General features: G+C 40.4%; 1 protein-coding gene across 1 annotated transcript in view; it reads right to left on the bottom strand.

Moving 5' to 3' along the window:
• The window catches only part of LOC126354652 (UDP-glucosyltransferase 2-like), an 82062-nt gene that overhangs the window by 12405 nt on the left and 42643 nt on the right, over nucleotides 1-27014 (bottom strand). Inside the window, exons 4-6 of the mRNA XM_050004428.1 lie at nucleotides 21806-22265; nucleotides 6996-7218; nucleotides 6684-6903 (exon numbers count right to left, since the gene is read on the bottom strand). Coding sequence (XP_049860385.1) covers nucleotides 6684-6903; nucleotides 6996-7218; nucleotides 21806-22265 — 903 coding nt within the window. The remainder of the gene's footprint in view (nucleotides 1-6683; nucleotides 6904-6995; nucleotides 7219-21805; nucleotides 22266-27014) is intronic.

The following is a 27014-nucleotide window of genomic DNA, read 5'->3' as shown; positions in this document are numbered from 1 at the left end:
ATTTCGCTTCACTGTCGTAACGCATACGTTAGTCTCATGCCCCCCATTGATTTCTGCGGTTATCTCAAACAGTTATGATTGTCTATCAGCCCTGACAGTTCTTCACAAACGTCGCTTCTCTCAGTCGTTAAGTGCAGGTAGCCGGCCACTGCTTTGTCCGTGGTGAGAAGAAATGCCTCATCTTTGGTATATTCGGCACACTCTTGACACTGTGAATCTTAGAATACTGAATTAGCTAATGATTTCCAAAATGGAATATCGCAAGCGTCTTGCTACAGCTGCCATAGCGTGCTCAGAATCTGTTAATTCCTGTTGTTGGGCCACAGTCATGTCGTAAAACTTATCACATGAATCACGTGATTACAAATGATAGCTCCGCCAGTACACTGACCGTTTACACCTTCTGTACTAGAGAGTACCACCATTTGGAAACGTGCATACCGCTGTCCCATGACTCCTGTCGCCACGGTGTAAATAGGGCAGCATAATCTTCTTTTTTTCTCTTTCAGACATCAGTATTTGGACTGATTTGATGCAGCCAATCACGAGTTCCTCTCCTGTGCTAACCTCTTCAACTCAGAATAGCAGTTGCAACCTTTGGTGCCATGGCAGTTACTCTGTCTGTCTTAACAGAACTCTGACTATTCTGTCTCTTCTTCTTGTCAGTGTTTTCCTCATATTCCTTTTCTCGCCGATTCTGTGGAGACCCTCCTGATTCCTTACCTTATCAGTCCAACTAATTTACTTCCGCAGCATCAGAACTCAAATGGGGCAATTTTCTTGTGTTCTGGTTTTCTCATAGTCTATGTTCCATTACCACAGTATTCTGTGGTCAAAACGTAAATTTTAGGAATTTCTTTCTTAATTTAAGACCTATGTTTGATACTCGTATAGTTCTCTTGCTCAGGAATGCCCTTTTCGCCACTACTACTTTGTTTTGATGTCCTCCTTGCTATGTCTATCATGCGTTCATTATTGCCTAGCTTCATTAACTTCATCTACTTCGTCATCACCAAACCTGATATTAAGTGTCTCGCTGTTCTCATTTCTGCTACTTCTCATTACATTTGTCTTTTTTTTATTTACTCAGTCCAGGAGCTGCACTCATTAGACTGTTCACTCCATTCAACAGATCCTATAATACTTCTTCACTTTCCTGAGGATAGCCATATCATCAGGGAATCTTATCATTGATATCCTTACACATTGTATTTTAATTACACAATTGACCCTCCTTTTATTCCCGTTATTTTTTTTTCGATGCATAGGCTGAACATTAGTGGAAAAGACTACAGATCTGTCTTACACCCTTTTCAATCCAAGCACTGCGTTCTTGGTCTTCCAGTTTTGCGATCCTCTTGGCTCTTGTACGTTGTGTATATTACCCATATTTCCCTACAGCTTACCCTTCATTTTGACAGACTTTCGAACATCTTGCACCATTTGAAACTGACGAACGATTTCTCCACATCGACAGACCCCATGAACGTTTCTTAATTTTTCCTTAGTGTTGCTTCCATTATCATCCCTAACGTCAGAGCTGCCTCTTTTGCCTTTAACTTTCTTAAAACGAAACTGATCGTCATGTAACTGATTCTCAGTTTTCTTTTCCCTCCTTCTGTGTATTATTCTTACTATCAACTTGGATGTATAAGCTGCCACGTTCATTGTGCGATAGTTCTCGCACTTATCAGCCCTTGCTATCTTGGGAACTGTGTGGATGACGTTTTTCTGAAAGTTTGATGGTATTTAGCCAAGCTCCTACATTCTACACACCAACGTGAATAGTCGTTTTGTTTCCACTTCCACCAATGGTTTTAGAAATTCGCATGAAATGTTATCTATCTTTTTCGCTTTATTTCGTATTAAGTCTTCCAACGCTGGTTTAAATTCTAACAGTGGATCCCCTATCCCTTCTAAATTAACTCCTGTTTCTTCTTTTATCACGTCATCAGGTAAGTCTTCCCCCTCATAAAGGCCTCCCACTTATCTCTTCTGTCTTCTGCATTTAACAGTGAAATTCCCATTACACTATTAATGTTACCACCCTTGCTTTTAATTTCACCGAATGTTATATTGATTTTCTAATTCGCTGAGTCCGTCCTGCCCACAATCATATCTTATTCGATTTCTTCATGTTTTTCATGCAGCCATTTCACTTAGCTTTCGTTCAATTTCTATTTATTTCATTGCTAAATGACTTCTGTTTCTGTATTCCTGAATTTCCCTGAAAATTTTTGTACTTCCTTCTTTCATTGATCAAGTGAAGAACTTATTCTGCTACCCAGGGCTTCTTAGCAGTTGCCACCGTTGTATCTATGTCTCTCTTTCCAACTTCTATGTTTGCGTCCGCGCAGTTACAGGCACCATGGCACGGACTGCGCGGCCCCTCCCGCCAGAGGTTCGAGTCCTCAATCAGGCATGTGTGTGTGTGTGTGTGTGTGTGTGTGTGTGTGTGTGCGTGTGTTGTTCTTGGCATAAATTAGTTTAAGTTACTTTAAAGTAGTGTGTAAGTTTAGGGACCAATGACCTCAACAGTTTGGTCCCTTAGGAATTCACACACATTTGAACACTATTTGTGATTGCATCTTTTAGAGATGTCTATCCTTCTTCAACTGAACAGCCTACTGAGCTAGTCCTTGCCGCATTATCTATAGCCACAGATAATTTCAAGGATATCTCTTCACTTTCTAGTACTTCTATATCCCACTTCTTTGCGTAATGATTCACCTTGCCTAATCTCTTAAACTTCAACCTAATCTTCAGCACTACTAAATTGTAATCTGAATCTGTATCTGCTCCTGGGAACGCCTTACAATACCGTATCTGATTGCGAAATCTCTGCTGACTATGATATAATCTAACTGAAATCTTCCGATATCTCCTGGCCTTCTCCAAGTATATTTCTTTCTCTTGCTAATCTTGAACAGAGTGTTCGCTGTTACTATCTGAAATATATTGCAGAAATATATTAGTCTACCATTTCTTTCATTTATAATACCAAGCCTATATTCTCCTGTAAATCTCTCTTCTACTCCTTTCCCAACAACCTAGTTCCAGTCGCTCATTACTGTTAGATATCCATCTCCTTTTACGTAGTGAATTACCCGTTAAGTATCCTCATATACTCTCTATCTCTCCACCTTCATATTCAGCTTGCCACGACGGCATTTATACCTGAACTACTGTTGTCGGTGTTGATTTGCTGTCGGTTCTGCAGAGAACAACCCTACGACGGAACTGTTCACAGTGACTCACTCTGCGCCCTATATTCCTAGTCACAACGAATCTTACTTCAGAGATACGATTTTCTGCTTTTGTTGGTGTCACCCTAAACTTATCTGACAAGGAATCCTTGTCATCTTTCCATTTCACTTCACTGACGCCATTATTTCTAGATTGAGCCTTAGTGTTTCCCTTTACAAATTTTCTAGCTTCTCTACCACGTTCAGACTTGTGATATTTCACATCCAGACTCGTATACCGTTATCCTTTCGTTGGCTACTTAATCTGTTTCCCACGCTCACCTCCCCTTGGCATTTCCCTCCTGGATATCCCAAACAGTGACTAGCCGGAATCTTTTGCCACGATCATGAAACTAGTTAAATTACAGGCCATATGTCCTGTGGATACATATGATGTGTCTTTAATGCAGTGGTTTCCATTGACCACTGCATACTTATAGAATTATTATTGCTGATTCTTCCACCTTTAGGGGCAATTTCCCACGCAAAGGGCAAGATAGTGCGCTGAAAACCTGTCCGCTCCTCTTCCTCTTTGACAAGGCCGTTGGTAGAATGAGGATGAAGTCTTCGACAGCCATTGGTGATGATTTTTAATTTACGGAACGTAAGAATTCATTGGCGCTCTTCAGCATGCGCCACCGTTCGATGTGTGGAAACTGTACAATATAGCGGCCATCGAAAACACGACAGAAGCCACGTGAACTGCTTAGGAACCACTATATCGTAACGCAGTGAGATCGCCTTCAGAAGTGTAGGCTCTGTCCAGAATCCATAAAACCTGTGACACAGGAACCTATACAGAGATAAGAAAAAACTTCGATGACAGCTTCTGAAACACGTAATGAAACGACCTCACCTCATAACGAGTCTAGTCTCTCAAACGCCACATCATGGCGCACTCCTACAATCTTTTCTGAGATAGATTAAGTCATCCCTAGAGCTGGTTATGCTTTAGAGTCCTCCTTATCAATGCTAGAGATGCAATACCAGGTGAAAGCTTTTCATTTAATTGATCCTGGCTACAAGCCACCTAATCGTCAATGTATGAGTACAGCATTGGTACCGCTTAATATCAAAGTGTTCATGCTGTTGTCACACATAAGATAAATCGATCAAATGCTATCGTTTTAATTTATGATGTATGAACAGATGTGCCCTGACACCAAGTGATTAATTTCGTTGCCACGATACATGAACCGACTTTTTTCAGGAGCATTCACTCTGTTGAGTGCGGAGAAAGAGTACAACATAACATCACAGGCCTTAGGACAGTAATTCAAGACATACGGGACGAAAAGTTCATAGCAGCGGTTTTTTCCGTTGATTGTGTTGTGATACCTTGCTTCTTAGTAAATTTAATGATTCTAGATTACAAGGTAGTAAATGCAGGTCTTAATGAGTGACTTTGTAATAATACATGTCCATAAATGGCCATATCTTTTTGGTAAATTAACTTAGAAATTTACATTTGCTACATGTGACCATAGACCTTAGCATATGTCACAAATTTCAAGTTCATACGTCTCCCCGTTTCTGAGAGAAATGAGAGTTAATAGATAGACTGACGGACAGACAGTCTGATAACAAATGACAAGAAATTATTTTTAACCGTGATATAACTATAAATTAATAATTTTCAGATTTTTTCCTTTGTTTGTATTGTGGAAGTCTGGTTCCTGCAAATTTTAGTGACTGTAGGTTTTGATGGGTGAATGTTAAAATATGTAACAGACATGGCGGTATCCTTTGATTGCACTGACTTAGAAGCTTCACATTGTTACACCGACAAGGGACCGTAGACTTTAGAGTGTGGTACATTTCAGCTTGGTTTGTCTGCCTGTTGCTGAGGAAAAGGGTTTTTAACAGTTGGACAGACATAATGACAACAAAGTGATCCTGTAAGAGTTCCATTTCTACCATCCAAGATACGAAACTCTAAAACTGTAACATTTTTTGTTCTACGTAGTTAGCCTATAACGGTATGATAGAGCACAACTCTAACTGTAGTCCGTTCAACAAAAGACTATGAAGTAAAGAGACAAATATTGTGGGCTATCAAAATGTTCTATGTTATAGTGGTTCTGCTGTCCTTTGCTTCCTCACTACATTACACATTTTATTGTGATCTACACACTTCTATACTGTAACACCCTATAACAAAACTTTTGTAGGCGCTACAGATATTTGTTTACTCTTGCAAGCTAACATCCTACTGATAAAAGCAAAACATATTATGTTAATTCTTATAGTTTTGTTTGCACAAAATAGTTACATGCACATTATTTATGTGGTCGAAAATATGATCAAGATCAGCAAGCAAAATACACCTACGGTAGTTCTCTAGCATGACTACGCAGCTATAAAATAAAACTGAAACATTTAACGTTAAGAGGTGCGATTTTTCGCTGAAAGAGTACTTTTGTAACAATTGTAGAAACTTATAAAACTGTCTGGTACGATGTAAAATTTCAGTTTTATGTCGTTTATACGCCCATACAGAGAGAGAATTCGGAGAGAGTTAAGAAAAAGTCAGTTTAAGATTACTAATAGACGCTTTCAATACGGCACTAGACGTATCGTTTTTTCATTAGATATTGTTAAATCGGTCACATGTCACAATGAACGATCTCTGAAGTATTTGCAACTGAAGCTAACGAATGCTTTTCATAGTAACGTGACAAATACGTCACTATAAGTTTGTGATAACACAACTCACGTCGTTTTGGCATATGAATGCGAGGCTAAACGAGGATTCAGACAGAACTTTATGTGGTTCGCGAGCTGTGTGATGTGATAAGGACAATACTTCCAAAATATTCAACTGGAATCACAAACGAAAGCTCTTACTAATATATTGTTATAAACTGAAGCTAACGGCCTGGTAGTTACAGGAGGGGTGCTGATGACCACGCCGACGACAAGCGTGTGGCCGACTGTCGCGATATCTTCGTCTAGCGACAAAATATTACTCTCCAGTATTATACAGAAAAATTCTGCGAGTACAATGGACATACATAACAAAAGAAGTTATCTCTTCGCGTCTGGATTTCACGAGTTCGATGGAACATAGCACGGTGCTGGGCAAACACTTGCTTTTAATTTTAATTTTATATGCAGTGTTTACAAAAACACTTTGACAGCACTACTAGTAAACCGAAGGTGCTACAAACATCAACAAGGTGTCGAGTAGTAGAAGGATGGTCATTTCAGTGTCAATCTACACGAAGTTGTGAACATGAATAATGTGATGCGGATTCCCGACTTTTGAAATAGGCAGCACGTCTGAAGAATCTTACCATTACAAATATGAACCATATTGTCAAGTGTTCGAGCAATTAGGACAATGCACTACTATTACTAAATCCGTGGAGCTGGAAGGGTGATCAACATCTGTGTGCTACGAACTACTGGAGAACTAAAAAAAAGTAATTCCCTCACCTCTTGTCTTCAAGAACTGTCTGCACCGCTTCCAGAACACTGTCTTTGGTGACGTCTTTTAAATCCAGCCTTCGTCCAACGCCTAAACCGACCATCTTTTCAACATTGTAGATCTGGTCTCCTAGGAAAGGTATCCCAATGACGGGCACAGAGAAATAAGCTGCCTCGTTCCAACTCTGCAGTCCCCCCTGAGTGATGAAGAGGCGTACGTTCCGATGAGCTGCAACAGCACAATGACGTCACTTATCCACAGCAGTCACTGCTCCCAGTAGCCCCGTGGGCCGTTACAGAGGAGGGCGTCTGCACACTCACCCAGCACGTCCTGCTGCGGCAGCCACTTGGCGGTCATCACGTTGCCAGGCTGACCGGGCAGGCGATCAGCTTCCCATTTCCAGAGCACGCGCTGCGGGATTCCAGCGAAAGCGTCCAGGAAGGCGCGGACTGTGTCTGGAGGCATGGCGCTGCTCTGTACGTTGGAGCCCAGGCTGAAGTAAACCACGCCGTCCCTGGCGCCGTCCAGGAACGCCCTCACATCCTGATACACAGATGCGCTTCACATGTGACTTTAATATTTAACATGAAAGTGCTGCAAAAGACTCCAGAAACACATAGCTCCACATTCCAAGAACGCCAACCATTTAATTAATAGTCTGTACGACACTATCACTACACTACACTCTTAAGTAATCTTAAGTAATATTTAACATTTCAGAATCCATAAAGCTACCCTATATGATGCCAAAAGTCTACAGATACATATTGTTGTACACTTCAAGAAATCCAACGGTGTATGATGCCGCTAATACAGCGACAAATCCTCAGTAATGTTTTTCTACTAGCGAATTGTCCGCCCCCCAGTAGCTCAGTGGTCAGCGCCACAGAATGTCAACCCTAAGGGCCCGGGTTCGCTTCCCGGCTGGGTCGGAGATTTTCTCCGCTCAGGGACTGGGTGTTGTGCTGTCCTCATCATCATTGCATCCCTATCGACGCGCAAGTCGCCGAAGTGGCGTCAAATCGAAAGACTTGCACACGGCAAAAGGTCTACCTGGCGGGAGGCCCTAGTCACATTTTAGCAAATTGCGCATTGAGGAGGAGTGTTCTGTTTCATCAAAATTATGGCAAACATACGCTGTTGACACCCAGCCGTTATGCCTAAGAATGTTGTTAGTGCAGAACCAAAGTACCGGGTGGTTGTAATTTAAGTCCAGCTGCTCACAGAGGTGCAGCTAGGCTGTAATTATCGTACTGGAGCGAAACTTTGTAGATACTCTAACGCGTTAATGCGGAACCGATTTACTATGGAAAACATAATTTCCAATTTTGGCAACCGGGGGCAAATCAGACGCTGTGAACGGAAGGAACATGAATAGAAATGTTTCCGTACGTAATGGGTTAGGAAAGGGACGTAGACGGGAAAGGTCAGACATGAGTGAAAGGCATAATGTAGATTTTATTATTAACCCCTGCTTTCACAGTTTGCTCAGAATCCGTAAAAATCGTATCAATAGTTGCTCGCAGCAGTTACGGCGGAATCTGAGTGACGTGTCCCTCCTGTGAACTGCTTTTCAGACCAAGTAGAGATCGAAGGCGTCCCTGGCAAATGGGTTCTTTTGGATATCCCAAAGCGAAAAGTAACAGGTATTGACACCAGGTTATCTTCCAGACCCTGCATCTGGGAAACCTCTGGATATACCACGTTTGTGGAAGGCTGCACTACGCAGATGTTCCACTGGGCGAGCTATATAATGTGCAGGTGTCACGGTATAACTGACAGGCCCTACGAGTGTATTCTCTTCAAAGAAGAACGGACCTAGAGTAAAGCTCTTTGCGAATCGACACCACACAATGACATAGGGCAAATGAAGTGGCTCTACGTGACCAACACGACTTCAACAGCAAAACAAAGTCGCCAATTCTGTGTGTCAGTGCTGTCGTATACTGTGGAATAAGCCTCACCACTCCATAGAATATTGCCTGGCCACACGTGATCAACTTCCATACAAGACAGAAGCCTAAGAGCAAATTCAGAACGTTGTTGCGGATCATGAGGTTTCATTTTCTGCACCATCTGGATCTTGTACGGGTATCAGTGTAAAATAGGCTGAAAAACATTCTGTACTGTTGTCCTTGGGATGGACAACTCTCGTGACACTGCACGAGCAGTAACACTACCCGGGACGTGTAGCATGGTCAGTTACAGATACAACAACCCAGTAAATAATTTCCACCGGGATAGGACGTCTTCCTCTTCCAGGTACCACACCAAGCTTTCCCGTATTTTCGAACGTTTCTATCACCTTCTTTAAACCATTTAATGGCATCGGGCCTTTATTCAGGCCTTTCAGTCTGCGATATTCTTTCAATGCAGCGCTGTAGTAGCTGCCGTTCACATTAAACAGTTTCTCTAACAATTCATGGCCTCTCTTCTCAATAGTAATACCATTCACTTATGCTATGGTTTGCCAAATGGCAACGTGAATGTCATACTATCATCTGGTGGCCACAATAGAAACTAATTTGTTTTACAGCGTTAATCGGTTCCACGTTAACGCATTGACATAGCTACCCAGTTTCGCTGCCATACTATCATTACAGTCTACACTAGGCCTAAGTGAGTAACTTCACTTTAATTATAGCAACACGGTGTGAGAGATGATCTTCATCGATGGTAAACCACGGCTAATGCGTATAAACGATTAAGCAGACAGGATCAGGAACATTATAAAATTTTTTACTAGACAGAGTTGTTATGTAGAACATTATTTCGTAATCGGATAATAGCAAGAAATATCAAATTGAGGTCAAAATTTTCACTCGATGGACTGCATGGCAGCTCTCTCGAAACACTGATAAATGTCATATAACGACTACAACAAAGAGATGGAACCGACAGTATCTGCTTACAAGACTAGCGATAAACATCTGGAGCACATCTCATAGTTATAATTCTTTAGGGGTAATACTAACAAGCGACATGAATTGAGAGACTCAAGTAAAATCAGTATTAAACAAAATGAGTGGAAGATTTAGATTTGCTTGAAGGGTAGGTAACCTATTCTAGAGCATTGTTCCAGTGTTTGGATTTCTTATCAAGAAGGCATGGCAACAGGTACGAAACGAATTCAGAGACGTTCTGATAGGATGATATCACATCCATACAGCTCATATGAAAATGAAACAGAAATGCTAGGGCAAGTTAAATGGGAAATACCGGAAATAAAGACGTCATAATTCTCATGTTGGAAAATGTAAAATAACCTCTTTTCAAAGAACAATGTGCGACCATTCGGCTGCCAACGGCATATAATTGATGTAGAGATCATGAGACTAAGTTAAGTAAGATTGGAACACTTACAGAGACATGTAGACAATCGTTTTTAAATTGCTAAATACATGAATGGAATAGAAAAGAATATCGATACTATTGGCAATACGTGAATACCTGTACTCTGCCATTTGTTGTATATATGCAGATGTAGAATACATCTCTGGAGTTCGTTATATCGCTCCGATTCAGATGAAAGAATATTGTCACGAAACATTTCTTCCTGCATCACACGATGGTGACTAGGCTTGTCAAAACAGTGGATAAAGATCTAACTGTAAACTGGAAAGAACAAAATACCACAGCATGCAGGAAATCTTTGTCTTTCCTAAATACAATTCAACAAAAACTGGATAACTGTTATCACGAAACAAACAGTGAAGCCTCACACAACTCGAGCTAGCCGTGAATGTCTGAGCAAGATACACTACGTGATCAAACGGTACGGAAAGTTGCCTGAAACCAGATGTAAACAGTAATGAAATTCTGTTTATTCTGTTTATAGCGATAAGAAGTGCAATAGTATCGAAGGAAATTAACGAAGATCCGGAATGTGAAATAATTTGGGTGAAGGTTACGGTTAAAGCAGGCTCACACATGGTAATTGAAAGTCTCTATGGGCCCCCTGGCTCAGCAGCTGTTGTGGATGAACACCTGAAGGAAAATTTGGAAAATATTTCGATTAGATTTCGCGACCATGTTATAGTTCTGGGTGGAGATTTTAATTTACCGGATATAGACTAGGAGACTCAAATGTTTATAACGTGTGGCAGGGACAAAGAATCCAGTGAAATTTTTTAAGTGCATTATCTGAAAACTACCTTGAGTAGTTAAACAGAGAACCGACTCGTGGCTACAACATATTAGACGTTCTGGTGACAAACAGACCCCAACTATTTGAAACAGTTAACACAGAACACGGAATCAGCGATCATAAATCGGTTACTGTATCGATGATTTCAGACGTAAATAGAAATATTAAAAAAGGTAGGAAGATTTTTCTGTTTAGCAAAAGTGACAAAAAGCAGATTTCAGAGTACTTGACGGCTCAACACAAAAGTTTTGTCTCAAGTACAGGTAGTCTTGAGGATCAGTGGACAAAGTTCAAAACCATCGAACAATATGCATTAGATGAGTATGTGCCAAGCAAGATCGTAAGAGACGGAAAAGAGCCACCGTGGTACAACAACCGAGTTAGAAAACAGCCATGGAAGCAGAGGGAACTTCACAGCAAACATAAACATAGGCAAAGCCTTGCAGACAAACAAAAATTACACGAAGCGAAATGTAGGGTGAGGAGGGCTATGCGAGAGGCGTTCAACGAATTCGAAAGTAAAGTTCTGTGTACTGACTTGGCAAAAAATCCTAATAAATTCTGGTTTTAAGTCGAAGCGGTAGGTGAATCAAAACAAAATGCCCAGACACTCAATGACCAAAATGGTACTGAAACAGATGATGACAGACTAAAGGCCGAAGCTGTTTCACAGAGGAAGACTGCCCTATATTTACTTCTTTAGATTGTCGCACAAATGATAAAATGGTAGATATCAAAATAGATGAAAGAGAGATAGAAAAACAATTAAAATAGCTCAAAAAGGGAAGGCCGCTGGACCTGATGGAATACCAGTTCGATTTTACACAGAGTACGCGAAGGGACTTGCCCCCTTCTTGCAGCGGTGTACCGTAGGTCTCTAGAAGAGCGTAGCGTTCCAAAAGATTGGAAAGGGGCACAGGTCATCCCCGTTTTCAAGAAGGAACGTCGAACAGATGTGCAGAACTATAGACCTATACCTCTAACGTCGATCAGTTGTAGAATTTAGGATCACGTGTTGTATAAATACCTTCCTGGAGACCACATATCTACTCTGTAGGAATCAGCATGGGTTTCAAAAAAGACGATCGTGAGAAACCCAGCTCGCGCTATTCGTCCATGAGACTCAGGGGGCCTTAGACACAGATTCCCAGGCAGATGCGGTGTTTCTTGACTTCCGCAAGGCGTTTGATACAGTTCCCGACAGTCGTTTAATGAACAAAGGAAGAGCATATGCACTATCAGACCAATTGTGTGATTGGATTGAAGAGTTCCTAGATAACACAACGCAGCATGTCATTCTCAATGGGGAGAAGCCTTCCGAAGTAAGAGTGATTTCAGGTGTGCCACATTGGAGTGTCATAGGACATTTGCTATTCACAATATATATAAATGATCTTGTGGATAACATCGGACGTTCACTGAGGCTTTTTGCGAATGATTCTGTAGCACATCGTGAGGTTGTAACAATGGAAAATTGCACTGAAATGCAGGAGGATCTGCAACGAATTGACGCATGGTGCACGGAATGGCAATTGAATCTCAATGTAGACAAGTGTAAAGTGCTGCGAATACATAGGAAGAAAGACCCTTAATCATTTAGCTACAATATAGCAGGTCAGCAACTGGAAGCAGTTAATTTCATAAATTATCTGGGAGCAGGCATTAGGAGTGATTTAAAATGGAATGACCTTATAAAATTAATCGTCGGTAAAGCAGATGCCAAACTGAGATTCATTGGAAGAATCCTAAGGAAATGCAATCCGAAATCAAAGGAAGCAGGTTACATTACACTTGTTCGCCCACTGCTTGTATACTGCTCACCGGTGTGGGATCCGTATCAGATAGGGTTGATAGAAGAGATAGAGAATATCCAACGGAGAGCCGCTCGCTTCGTTACACGATCATTTAGTATTCGCGAAAGCGTTACGGAGATGATAGATAATCTCCAGTGGAAGACTCTTCAAGAGAGACGCTCAGTAGCTCGGTACGGGCTTTTGTTGAACTTTCGTGGACATACCTTCTCCGAGGAGTCAAGCAGTATATTGCTCCCTCCTGCGTATATCTCGCGAAGAGACCATGAGGATAAAATCAGAGAGATTAGAGCCCACACAGAGGCATACTGACAATCTTTCTTTCCACAAACAATACGAGACTGGAATAGAAGGGAGAACCGATAGAGGTACTGAAAGTACTCTCCGCCACACACCGTCAGGTGGCTTGTGGAGTATGGATGTAGATGTAGAGAATTATCCGAACTCTCCCATAAACATACGTCTTTCATGTTAGGTGCATTTTGCTGCCACCTACTCGCAGGTACTCTTATATAAGCGACCTCAGTAGTCATTAGACATCGTGAGAAAGCAGAATGGGGCGCTCCGCGGAACTCACGGACTTCGAACGTGGTCAGGTGATTGGGTGTCACTTGCGTCATACGTCTGTACGCGAGATTTCCACACTCCTAAACATCCCTAGGTCCACTGTTTCCGCAGTGGTAGAGGAATGGAAACGTGAAGGGACACGTACAGCACAAAGGCGTACAGGCTGACCTTGTCTGGACTGACAGAGGCCGCCGACAGTTGAAGAGGGTCGTAACGTGTAATAGGCAGACATCTCTCCAGACCATCACACAGGTATTCCAGATTGCATTAGGATCCACTGCAAGTATTATGACAGTTAGGAGGGAGGTGAGAAAACTTGGATTTTATGGTCGAGCAGCTGCTCATAAGCCACACATCATGCCGGTAAATGCCAAACACGAGTGAATAGTGGAAACACGGTGTGTTTACACAATGTGGCGATCCGATGGAGATGTGTGGGTATGGCGAATGTCCGGTGAACTTTATCTCCCAGTGTGTGTAGTGCCAACAGTAAAATTTGGAGCCTGTGGTGTTATGGTGTGGTCGTGTTGTTTCACGTGGCACTATCACAGCACAGACATACTTCGATGTTTTAAGCACCTTCTTGCTTCCCACTGTTGAAGAGCAATTCGAGGACGGCGATTGTATCTTTCAACACGATCGACCACCTGTTCATAATGGACATCCTGTGGCAGAGTGGTTACACGACAGTAACATCCCTGTAATGGACTGGCCTACACAGAGTCCTGACGTGAAATCTATAGAATACCTTTAGGACGTTTTGGAGCGCCGACTTCTTGCCAGGCCTCACCGACCGACATCGATAACTCTCCTCAGTGCAGCACTCCGTGAAGAATGGGCTGCCATTCCTCCAAGAAAACTCCCAACACCTTATTGAACGTTTGCCTGCAAGAGTGGAAGCTTTCATCAACGCTAAGACTGGGCCTGCACCATATTGCATTGCAGTATTACCGATGAAATGCGCCACTAGCATGTAAATCATTTTCAGCCAGGTGTCCGGATACTTATGATCACATAGTGTATGTATGTAACATTGGTTTGTTCGGTGACGACACTCTTTCCTATGTATGCAACCCTGACTAGGTGACGCGATTTTCACATTTTTTGCTGCCTTCATTGATTTCTTAGTAACTCATGTCCTAAATACTTCTCTTCGTAAATCAAATTGCTTTCATCTTTCCATAACTGCATACGAAATCTGACAGTACTATATCTTGTCTCTAAGTATGCGTTTCAGCTATGTGACTGGAACAAACTACGAAGTAAACTGTGCTGCCCAAAGCTACCCAGGATTCCAAAGACGGCTAAAGACTATTTTATTATCTCCACAACTTCATTTTTGGAGATACTCAATTGTTTTCCTCCTGTCCGACAGATACTTAGAATTCCTGCTACGCTCTCAACACTATCTACCTTTGCTCCGTCACTGTCTATTTTCGTTCTTTTCTTATTCTCATCTGATAGCTCTACCCAATAACTTATCGCTTTTCACCAGGGCAGTAACTTTTTCTTCAGGTTTGATTCTTTCTGTATTTGCTTCTGTGCAATTCTGTTAGTATGTTTTTGCTCCTGTTCAACAGGAGCAATATTTATGAGCAAATGAACTAATAAAAATGATGTTTTTGCAATAACAATATTCGTTATGTATATGTGGCTCCTGTTTTTTCGGTTATGTCCGAAAGAGTGAACATCATTTTGACCCAGCAGACACTATGAAATAAGATACAAAGGAATTACAGACCTTGGCCACGAGTGGTCATTGATTTAAACCAATGAGCAAATTTGAAAATTTGTGCCGGACCGGAATTTAAACCCAGGTCACCTGCTTTCTAGGCAGACCCACTGACCAAAAAGTCGTCCGGACAGAGCAGTCGTCTTAACTGCACCTTACCTGCTATCCTCATCGTTCGTTGCATTTCTCAGATTCTCGTATGAGTTCGAGCCTGGTATACATCCGCATTGAACAGATCTTTGAGCGTCCTTGCCTGAATTACACATATGTGATGTGTGGTCTTTCGGACATGTCTGAAAGAATAGACACTACGCAGAATCTACACCTGTGATACATATTGTGTGAACTGGAGGGAGGAGAAAGACAAGGAAAGGGAAGGAACTGACGATATCAGATACATCGGGGCTTTATGCGGAGCCGGTGGCGACGAGTAAAAATTTGTGCTGGGCCAGAACCCAAACTTGGGATCCCTGGCTTACTAGGGATTAATCACTGTACATCGTAAATGAACGCTGCCCGATTCACTCCCACTCCCATTGAGTGCCACCTGTTCACAGTCTCCATTCATGTTCTACAGGTTCAGTAATTTTTGGATTCCCACTGGATGTCGAACAATATTGTCCATCCGCACTGAAGGTTGAGATTTCATTGTCCATCGAGGCGAATCAGTTATATGAAAGCATAATATGTTTTCTTTCTTACATATCGAAAGAACAGACACTATGAAATCTCCAGCTATCAATTCATATAATACGTATCACACCTGCTGATTTTACCGGGTTTCTATTCATTCAGACATGTCCAAAAGTACAGACACCACGAATGCATATAACTGCATCGTTTTGTTGGTCAATCAATCGACAGCCTTCAGTGTGGAAGCATAATATCATTCGATCTCGAGTGACAATCTAAGAAAGCGACGATGGAGGACTGTGGATACGAGGCTCTCGGTAGGAGTGGGCGTCCCCTGGGGAACATGACAAGATAGTTGATACATTTTCAATAAAGACTGTGGATGTCTAGTAAGCTGGAGATGCCAGGTTTGACCCCAGTTTGGCACAGTTTTCACTGATTGCTGCCGATTCTGCATAAAATCTCGATACAGATGATACCACCAGTTCCTCCTTTTCCTTTTTTATTCTTCCACCTTCTCTTTCAGTACACATAATTTTTTTCACAGCTACAGATTCCGCGTGGTGTCTGTTATTTAAGTTATGTCCAAAAGAACAGACATTCACATAATTGTTTCACCTCGGTGTTCAGTGAATCGACAATTTGCAGTGCAGGTTCACAATATCGTTCGACCTCCAGTGGGAATCCTAAAATTAGCAAGTATGGATGACATGGATGGGGACGGCGGACAGGTAACCATCAGCTGAAAAGTGTGCCGAGATACTCCATGCATTTCGGACAGACACTGTGTCTCGATAGTGTAGTGGTTCAATCATCTGCCTATTGAACAGCAGGTCCTGGTCCAGACCACATTTTCACTCGTCACCCCCGATTCTGCAGAAAGTCCCGATGCAGCTGATATCATCAGTTCCTTCCCTTTACTTTGCTTTCTCCCCCTCCACCTTCGAGTTGCATAATATGTATCATAGCTGCGGATTCTGCACGATGCTTGCACTTTCGGACGTATTCGAAAGAACAGACACCATGCATTCATACAACTGATTCGCCTCGGTAGGAAATTAATCCACAACCTTGAATATCATTCGACCACCAGCGGGAATCTAAAAATTTGCGGGTGTAGAGGACATGGATTGGGACTGTGATACAGGTGTCACTCGGGATTGTGCCTGAGCTGGGGAGTTGGCGAGATAGTTCGTGCATTTCCAGTAAACACTGTTTCCGGATGGCGCTGTGGTTAACGCTACTGCCCAATACGTAGGGGATCCCAGGTTCGAGTCACGGTCTGGCACACATTTTTCACTGTCGAGGCCGATTCTTCATAAAGTTCCGTTGCAACTGATATCATTAGTTGCTTCCCTTTCTTTTCCTTTGTCCCCCCTCACCCTTAAACTAACTTTTCATTTTTTTCCAGTGTCCAAACAAGGAACGGTATTAAATATGCTATTTGAATAGATTTAAAAAACTATAAAGGTTCTCTCATTGATTTAAACTACACTTCCTTACGTTTCACTAACCTGTCATCTACTAGTGACAATTACAAGCACAGTAATAATGAAAATGTGTAATTAATTTAATATAATTAAAATTATGGCTGACGTCAGTTGTAAGAAATTTATGTAACACAACTGTAGTGATTAGACAAAGAAGTTATGGGCACAAAAATTTGTTGCAAATACAAATAATTATTTAAGAAAATACATCTATAACATGGACAAAAAAGGATGTTCAATGGAGTGACTAAAGTCCCACTTTATAAAATACGTTAACTAAGGGATATTATTATTGTTAAAGCTATAGCATGAACCGAACGTTTTAATACTTCTTATACTGGCAAACATTAGATCAAAACACATTCAAGAAATAACTCCCCACCCAGCTTCACTTTCCACTTGTCAATATCTGTGTCACCAAAAGACCTTGATAAATCTACCACAAATGATGTAGCCAAGTCCTTGCTAGGGAAACTTTTTCCCAAAACTGCCAAACATTTTAGAAGTTCCCTAAAAAAAATAAGTGTTTACAGCAAGTGTAATCTTTATCAAGTACCATAACCTCTCCCCACAAGGAATCTGCAGTACAGAAGTACAAATGTGAGTCCTCTCAACTTCCATACAGAATAAACAAGCAGGATCTCTGAGACCACATTTGGAGGGGGTATTTTTGCAGTCTAGCCAAACTAAGTTTGCTTTGTGTTCTAATACTGACTTTGAGAAATATGGAAGAGAACTTATAGATAATTCAAAATAACGATAATGGTTTTGTAGTAGGAAATAGTGATATTTGCCAATAATTCCCTACCTCCACAGAATATTAAACAGAACTGACTGTATAAAAAAAACTTTTCTTTTTTATGACGTCTGCACTCATTCTACCCATGAATTAATATTACTACTGACCTGTACTACTGAGCTTGTATTGTCACCTATAAAATTTGTACATCTAATTCATTATTCACAGACCCAGTGTTTTATGTAATAAATACTATCTAGCAATTAATTTAATACCATAAAAGAAGTTTTAAACTTTACAGATTTAGTAAACTCATTTTTACTTTGTAAATATTATTGCCACACTAAACATTAATACATAACTTTTATTCTTCATTACGCTGCACTTCTTATTTTACCCTAACATTCCTTGAATTCACATTTACTGGTTCAATTCTTTATATACGTCTCAATACACAAATTACAGTGCAATTTCTGTCATTATACATCTGGTTCCTCATGTCAGTGATGATTACCTTTGCCCTATAGCATCTAGATCTGCAATCTGTATACGTTGTGAATTCTTTCTCATGTGTAAAGAGTCCATGAATTGGTACGTCTATATTTCAGCTCATGATTTTGTCCTGGTGCTTTTGAAAGAAGAAAATAAGATTAAACACAATTCTGCAATACAATTTAGTGTTGCAGCGCTACACCTATACAAGAAACTTCAAAAGAAAAAAACGTAGAACAACATCACGATAGGCGCATGAGTCGTACATTTATTCTGGTGTTTTTACGTTCTGTACAGAAATGACGTACGTTTTCACTTACAGTTGCTATCATTTAAAATACTCTTTCATATTGGATCATCATGTAGGAAAAAAGTTACTACAAAAAAATTAACCTTGCTCTTTGATAAGTGTTTCATTTGAACATCATACCTCGCGTACGACCATTCGAAGACCATATCCCGCCTTTCATGACCGCTAATGACTATTTGTAATGAAACGATTTAAATATATCATCAGTGGTCCATAGATATTCTTTCTTGTTATATAGGTCCGGTTGCCTTCAATTTAACATCTATTAGGCACTTACTTTCTAAGTATATAGATGTATACGTGGAAGAACCCTGGAGATACTAAAAGGTATCAGATAGACTATATAATGGTAAGACAGAGATTTAGGAACCAGATTTTAAATTGTAAGACATTTCCAGATGCAGATGTGCACTCTGACCGCAGTCTATTGGTTATAAACTGTAGATTAAAACTGAAGAAACTGCAAAGAGGTGGGAATATAAGGAGATGGGACCTGGATAAACTGAAAGAACCAGAGGTTGTACAGAGTTTCAGGGAGACCATAAGGGAACAATTCACAGGAATGGGGGAAAGAAATACAGTAGAAGAAGAATGGGTAGCTTTGAGGAATGAAATAGTGAAGGCAGCAGAGGATCAAATTGGTAAAAAGACGAGGGCTAGTAGAAACCCTTGGGTAACAGAAGAAATATTGAATTTAATTGACGAAAGGGGAAAATATAAAAATGCAGTACATAAAGCAGGCAAAAAAGAATACAAACGTTTCAAAAATGATATCGACAGGAAGTGCAAAATGGCAAAGCCGGGATGGTTAGACGACAAATTTAAGAATGTAGAGGGTTATCTCACTAGGGGTAAGATAGATACTGCCTACAGGAAAATTAAAGACCTTTGGAGAAAAGAGAACCACTTGTACGAATATCAAGAGCTCAGATGGAAACCCAGTTCTAAGCAAAGAAGGGAAAGCAGAAAGGTGGAAGGAGTATATAGAGGGTCTATACAAGGGCGATGTACTTGAGGACATGGAAGAGGATGTAGATGAAGATGAAATGGGAGATATGATACTGCGTGAAGAGTTTGACAGAGCAATGAAATACCTGAGTCGAAAGAAGGGCCCCGGAGTAGACAACATTCCATTAGAACTACTGACTGCCTTGGGAGAGCCAGTCCTGATAAACTCTACAATCTGATGAGCAAGATGTATGAGACAGGCGAAATACCCTCGGACTTCAAGAAGAATATAATAAATCCAATTCCAAAGAAAGCAGGTGTTGACCGATGTGAAAATTACCAAACTATCAGTTTAATAAGTCACAGCTGCAAAATACTAACGCGAAATCTTTACAGACGAATGGAAAAACTGATAGAAGCTGACCTTGGGGAAGATGAGTTTGGATTCCACAGAAATGTTGGAACACGTGAGGCAATACTGTCCCTACGACTTATCTTAGAAGAAAGATTATGGAAAGGCAAACCTACGCTTCTAGCATTTGTAGACTGAAAGTGGCAGGGGTAAAATACAGGGAGCGAAAGGCTATTTACAATTTGTACAGAAACCAGATGGCAGTTATAAGAGTCGAGGGGTATGAAAAGGAAGCAGTGGTTGAGAAGGGAGTGAGACAGTGTTGTAGCCTATCCCCAATGTTATTCAATCTGTATATTGAGCAAGAAATAAAGGAAAGAAAAGAAAAGTTCTGTGTAGGTATTAAAATCCATGGAGAAGAAATAAAAACTTTGAGGTTCGCCGATGACATTGTAATTCTGTCAGAGACAGCAAGGGACTTGGAAGAGCAGTTGAACGGAATGGACAGTGTCTTGAATGGAGGGTATAAGATGAACATCAACAAAAACAAAACGAGGATAATGGAATGTAGTCGAATCAAGTCGGGTGATGCTGAGGGAATTAGACTAGGAAATGAGACACTTAAAGTAGTAAAGGAGTTTTGCTACTTGGGGGGCAAAATAACTGATGATGGTCGAAGTAGGGAGGATATAATATGTAGACTGGCAATGGCAAGGAAAGCGTTTCTGAAGAAGAAAAATTCGTTAACATGGAGTATAGATTTAAATGTCAGGAAGTCGTTTCTCAAAGTATTTGTATGAGGTGTAGCTATGCATGGAAGTGAAACCTGGACGATAAATAATTTAGACAAGAAGAGAATAGAAGCTTTCGACATGTGGTGCTACAGGAGAATGCTGAAAATTAGATGAGTAGATCAGATAACTAATCAGGAGGTATTGTATAGAATTGGGGAGAAGAGGAGCTTGTGGCACAACTTGATTAGAAGAAGCGATCGGTTCGTAGGACATGTTCTGAGAAATCGAGGGACCACCAATTTAGTATTGGAGGGCAGCGTGGAGGGTAAAAATCGTAGAGGGAGACCAAGAGATGAATACACTTAGCAGATTCAGAAGGATGTAGCCTGCAGTAGGTACTAGGAGATAAAGAGGCTTGCACAGGATAGAGTAGTATGGATAGCTGCATCAAACCACTCTTAGGACTGAAGACCACAACGACAACAACAACAGCAACAACATGTTTTTCAAGAACGTAGTGTTTGGAAAGTGTGCAAAAATTAAGAGATGGAAAGCCCTAGAAAGAATTGCATGACATTATCAAAGCATTTACTGGATATATGCCTGGGCATTTGTTGTGCAGAGTGTGTTTATGGACGCTAGATTTGAAGCAACCTCTCGCCCCAGTGGCCGGCCAGAGTGGCCGAGCGGTTCTAGGCGCTACACTCTGGAACCGCTTCGCACGGTCGCAGGTTCGAATCCTGCCTCGGGCATGGGTGTGTGTGATGACCTTAGGTTAGTTAGGTTTAAGTATTTCTATGTTCTAGGGGACTAACGACTTCATAACTTAAGTTCTATAGTGCTCATAGCCATCTGAACTCTTCCCCAGTTGCACAAAATGAATGAAACTGTTAGGTCTTCTACGGTCTCACGCCGTTGTCTTCCTTTTTTAGACCTAAGTAAAGGCATTAGAAGATATGCGGCTACTTTGCTAGTGTTATATGGAAATTATTGCAATAACATACATTTTATAACACAGAAATAAGTTGCGAGAACTAAATAAATATGTAATATTTTCCCAGTAAGCCGTTAACGTTTCTTTAGCACATTATTTTACGGCTCTCAGCCATTTCCAGCGTTAGCACCTGACTCCGACGAGCAGCATCTCACAATTTTTGTATTACATTTGTAAATACCTTTGGTAGTGGCTTCCTCTCCTTCTCGATGTGGATTCCAGTTAATTCGACGATATTTGGCGTGTTCGGCACAGGGTAGCTGACGCTGAAGTGATTGTTGACTAACATGAGGCTGAAATTGTAATCCATTTCCTTCACGGTAGGTGGGTTCGGACCGGAATACTTTTTCAGTTGCTTTTCCTCTTTCCCATACAGAACTGTCTCTTCAACATCCAGCGATCGCAGTAAGATGTAAGCGTTGTACATTCTCTGCCAGAAGGTCATGTGGTCCGTGTATCCGAGATTATAGTCGGGGATGTAGGAAGGATTAATTGGGCTGCCGAAAGTCTTCCGATTAAGTGAGGTAATTCCAAGAGAAGTGTATCCAATTAACGGTGGAGACCCCATTTTGTGCGCTAAGCCATAATAGCAAGTGAATCCGAATTTTTCTATGATGAAAACATCGTACTTCTGCTCCAATCTGAAAGATAAAACATAATTTTCATGACATCTTAACAGAAAATGTTCAACGAAGAAATCAGTTTATACGTATTATATGAAAAGAAGTAATAGCATGGAACTCAAATATTAAGTAGGAACGTCTTTCCCACACATGACTAAAACTGAGGAAAGTAAAATTTTAATGTTCAGGGTCAATAGAATCATCGATAGTGTTGTTGACTTCTTTTAACTTCATTCATCAACAATGGTAGTTAACTAAGCGACGATGCGAAAGAATGGCGTCTTGCTGCATTAGAAAATCTATGCTGTGAAGCTAAATCAATTAATTAATTAAATAAAGGAAACACATTGTGGAAGATGCTATACACATGACGAACATATTACTGTGTAATAAAGGTTTGATATTCGATGTGTGGTGCACACAGCTGCAGATATTTATCTCGTTGTATGGTCTACACTATAAGCTGTTACAAACATATTTCCTACTTCTTCAAAGAATATATGTGAGGCGAGAATACATTATCGTAGCGTTAATGTTGCACGCATAACGATCGTGATCCATTTGGTATCATCTTCTCGATAAAAGCATCCTCTACACCTTCCGGTTCATTATCTCCAGCTGCATACATACATGTTTCTTTTGTGTGTTTTATAATGTTGAAGGGATTCCTTCAGCATTTCGTCTGTTTGCAGAGCTACAGGTGAAATTCATTTCCTTTTTTATTTTATCATTGTTAGAATAAGATCTGCTTTTCTGATTTCTTTTATCAACCATCGTTTGTTTTCTAGCTTTTCCTAGCAACTCTCAACATTCACCTCTTGATTTTCCACCACGAGCAGCAGAAGGGCTATATGTCTTCAGGCACAGTTTGGTTAGATTTGCGACATCAAGTCAGCTGCTCAGTGCCCTGCAGATTGCGTCACAATCGGAGCCCACTTTTCAATGACATCATCACAAACGCTTATCAGTGACGTCTCTGGCCATGCCCCTATTTCAGACACGTCATACTGGGGAAAATTCGTAAAATACAAACAACATAGGCAACTTGTATGTATGTAACATGTTAACTCTCGAGCGGACGCGCCTATTTATAAAGTGCACTAAACAAGATAAAATAGTTTTCCACCGTACCATTGTTGTTACACAATGGCGAGCTGTAGCTGACCTTTGGTTATTGCTTCAGCTAACACAATGACATATTGTGTTATCGTACATCCAAGTGAACAGCAGTAATATAAAATAAACAGCAACCTAACTCAGGCAAAAATTATGATTGGTGAAAGAATATGACCCACGTTACGAGCTAGTACCACAATCCCAAAATGACGCAGTTGTCTACGAGATAATGAGTAATCGAATAAGCGGTTGGCTGGGATCCGACGCAGCAGTGCTGTTTAATGCTTTGAGTGGGTCATTAGTGTGGGGAAACGCCTGTCCCTGGTAAAAGAGTGGTATAACTTAAGTTCGTTTCATTTTTGTTTAATTAAACACTGCTTTAGTGAAAGTTTTTTTGTCGTTGTTTAGTTAAACGGACATTAAACTATGATTTGGCTCTGATAGGATTGCGTTGATAACATAAAGAAAGTTATTCTTTACATATGTTCAAAGCACATTGTACCGGTATGAGGGTTAAATCTGGAAGACTAATTAAGAAAAAGTAAGCATTACCTGCATTACGTAGAAATGGAGTCAAGTTCAAAGCACGTCGAAAAAATGCGTTTGCTTCTCGTTAACTGCATAAGCTAGTGCCAATGAGCAGAAAGTGAAACACGTACAAAACACTTGAGGCATGCAATAAGTAATACTTATAATAAGAAATTTATTGCAACGAAATAGCCATACAAGTTCAAAGTACAATTATAATTATACACGAAATTATAAATTTCACGTGTTGTGGTTTGCATAGTCAATTATTGGCCGTGTCCTTTTGGTACAGAGCTCTACATGGTAACGTTTGAATATTTGATGACTCAGTTTACACTCATACGTTACATTTGGTTGATGATACGATGTATTGTTGCAAATACGGTGGTAGAAACCATGGACTACCATTCTGGTGATCACATGTTTCATTTGGAAATTTTCATTGTCCATGTTTGGTCAATCACTGCGCCTCTGGTGTAAAATTCTAGAGGTATGTCTTCCCTCTTTTTCTGGAATGTTTTTGTAGACTTTCCGAAGCGCTGGTGGTGGATAGCATCATGTTTGTCCATAGAGCTTCAGCGACGGATGGTTCTCTCGTCAGCAAGTATACAGTCTGGAAGTGTTGTTTTCGACATTCCAGTTGCTGTCTTTATATAGATCGCCTTTACTCTTTCTAGTGTCGTTAGGTTTTTCACTGTGAGATACGGTCCTATAATGTCTATGCTGTACGTCAGTATTGGTGACAGTGGCTCTGAATAATGCCACTGCTGTCTCTAGGCTGGGGGACCTAATGTATTCTATTTCATGGATTGCCATTATTGCTTGCATTGCTTTCTTTGTTACATGTTTTAAGAAACTCTTTGTGGTTGTTTGTTTGTAACCCCTAAGTACTTGATCTCTGGTACGATTTTCAGTGTTCTCTGCTGTATGAAGATCTCAGCTGATGCAGTTGCTCTTCCTCCATTTCGGAGCACGATCATTTTTGTTTTTGTCACATTTATTTCAAAGCCATGTTCGATGCACCAAGCTTCCATATCATTTCTTGTAACTTTGCAGCGTCTTTGCGTTTATGACAATGTCGTCTGCATATGCATATGAGATTACACACTCCCTTTGGGGTATACATTAAATTTCTTCAGGTGCAAGTATAAATAACAGAGGAGTCAATGGGTCTCCCTGAATTTACGCCGTTTGATTCGCGTGTCGACTCCGAGAGGGAGAAGTTGACCGAGGTTTTTTTTCGTTCTATCTCAGTACTGCACTTATGATTCCTGTCCATATGTTGCTTTCACTCAGAGTTTGCTCTAGTGCTTTGGTCACTAATTTTCTGCTTATAAAGTCAAAGGCTTTTGTGAAGTCTATAAATACTACATAAAACGTTTCGGCTTCAAGGGCTTCAAATTCTCTTTAGGAGGAGTTCTATTGCAGTCAGAGTTAATCTTCATTTCCTGAATCCCATTTGACTTTCGGGGAGGTGTTCGTCGATTGTTTGCTTTACTCAATCTGTTATTATTTTTGTGAACACTTTCAAATGTAAGTTTTCTACAGCCATGTCCCTTTATTTGCTAAGATCCTTGGGGCCTCTTTTCTCATTATATAGTACTTTTACTGTTGACTGTCTCCACTATTCTGGAATGGAGGTTGTTTCTATGCATTTGTTGTACAGTTTTGTCCACATTGGCGTTAGTGTTTGAGCAGTGTCTTTTAAATATTCGCTATAAAGTCTGTCAGGGCTGCAGCTTTTTCGTTCTTGGTGCACTTAATGGCATATTTGATCTCTTACGTGGCCAATGTGACCCATTTCGTAGTTATTTGTGCCATTGTATCCTGTATGCCCTCTGGTCTCGCTTTCAGTCCTTTCTTGTTCAGTATGTTGTTCAGGTGTGTACCCCATTCTTTCATATCGACGTAATGCCTGAACTTTGTTTCTATTCCTAAAAAGGCTTTGGACAAAAACTGAAAAAACCCACGACCGTACAAAACACATATTGACCATAATACTACATTAAGGAGGCAAGTACACTAACTAATATTTGCCTGGTATTACTGTTGTGTGAGGGGATAAGTGTCACAATGTTAGTGTCATGTTTCAACTGAGACCTAAAATATGACTGAAATTAAGTACTGCAATGATAATTGCACATCTGAATCCATAGAGATACTGGTGTTTCAATAGCACATCTACTTGAGGCTGTGTTACTGGTGGTACATAGAAAGAACTTTCATCACATCATGTGTTAAAAAATTTCGCTACTGCTTCACGTCATCAATTATCGTTTTAGGGTTAAAGAAGATACTATACTATTTTCTACACTATAAACAAATAATCGATGTTAGTGACAAGCTAATGTCTCTTTTTATTACATTTAATCTAGAAGTACTGGAGATTATGTACACTACCAATTTTTGATTAAAACAGTCGTTCCAAAACCTTCTGAAACGTTTATGACTGTATTTCTCTTCCTTTTTGTAATCAACAGTACTAATCAGAACCACATTTGGAACTACATGACACTTCACCCTACCACACATCACTGTGTCACAGTAAAATTGTAACAAATTCCCCTACACATCGTTAGGTTACAGCAAAACTGTGACGAAATATTCCATACGTTTCTATATTTACATATCACATATAGATGCCATATAATGAGCTTCAAGTAATTTATAAGCCTGACTTGTTCCCATTCCATGGGGAAGTAGGAAGCGAATACAAGATTTGTTGTAGCAATGGTTTACTAAAATATTTTGTATCTCTGTCTTATCACACCACTGTCTTTCTTAATATTGTTTTGTATGTAAATATTCGGTATTGTGAAGTTCTCCTTATACATTACGAAAATGAACGGCTTAAGTAATACGTTGCTATCAAGATATCGTTAAAACACACGCTTTCCATTCTATAATGGCGCTTGAGTAGTTCCTTTACCTGTGACTATGTTGGGTGCTTACATATTTCACATATTTGGTGTAATTTATTAGTTAGTTACCGGTATATGAAATACAGACTTTAAATCCTTTAGTAAGGCTTGGTATCATACTTCTGGTAGGTATGCAGCCTTTCTAGAAATTTGTTTACGTACATAATCTTGAGTAAGGCTAAACTACTTGTAATAAAAAGCA

The sequence above is a fragment of the Schistocerca gregaria genome, chromosome 3 (genome assembly GCF_023897955.1).
Source record: "Schistocerca gregaria isolate iqSchGreg1 chromosome 3, iqSchGreg1.2, whole genome shotgun sequence".
Lineage (NCBI taxonomy): Eukaryota > Metazoa > Arthropoda > Insecta > Orthoptera > Acrididae > Schistocerca > Schistocerca gregaria.
The sequence above is the reverse complement of the archived record's forward strand: the minus strand, read 5'-3'. Positions and strand labels throughout refer to the sequence as shown.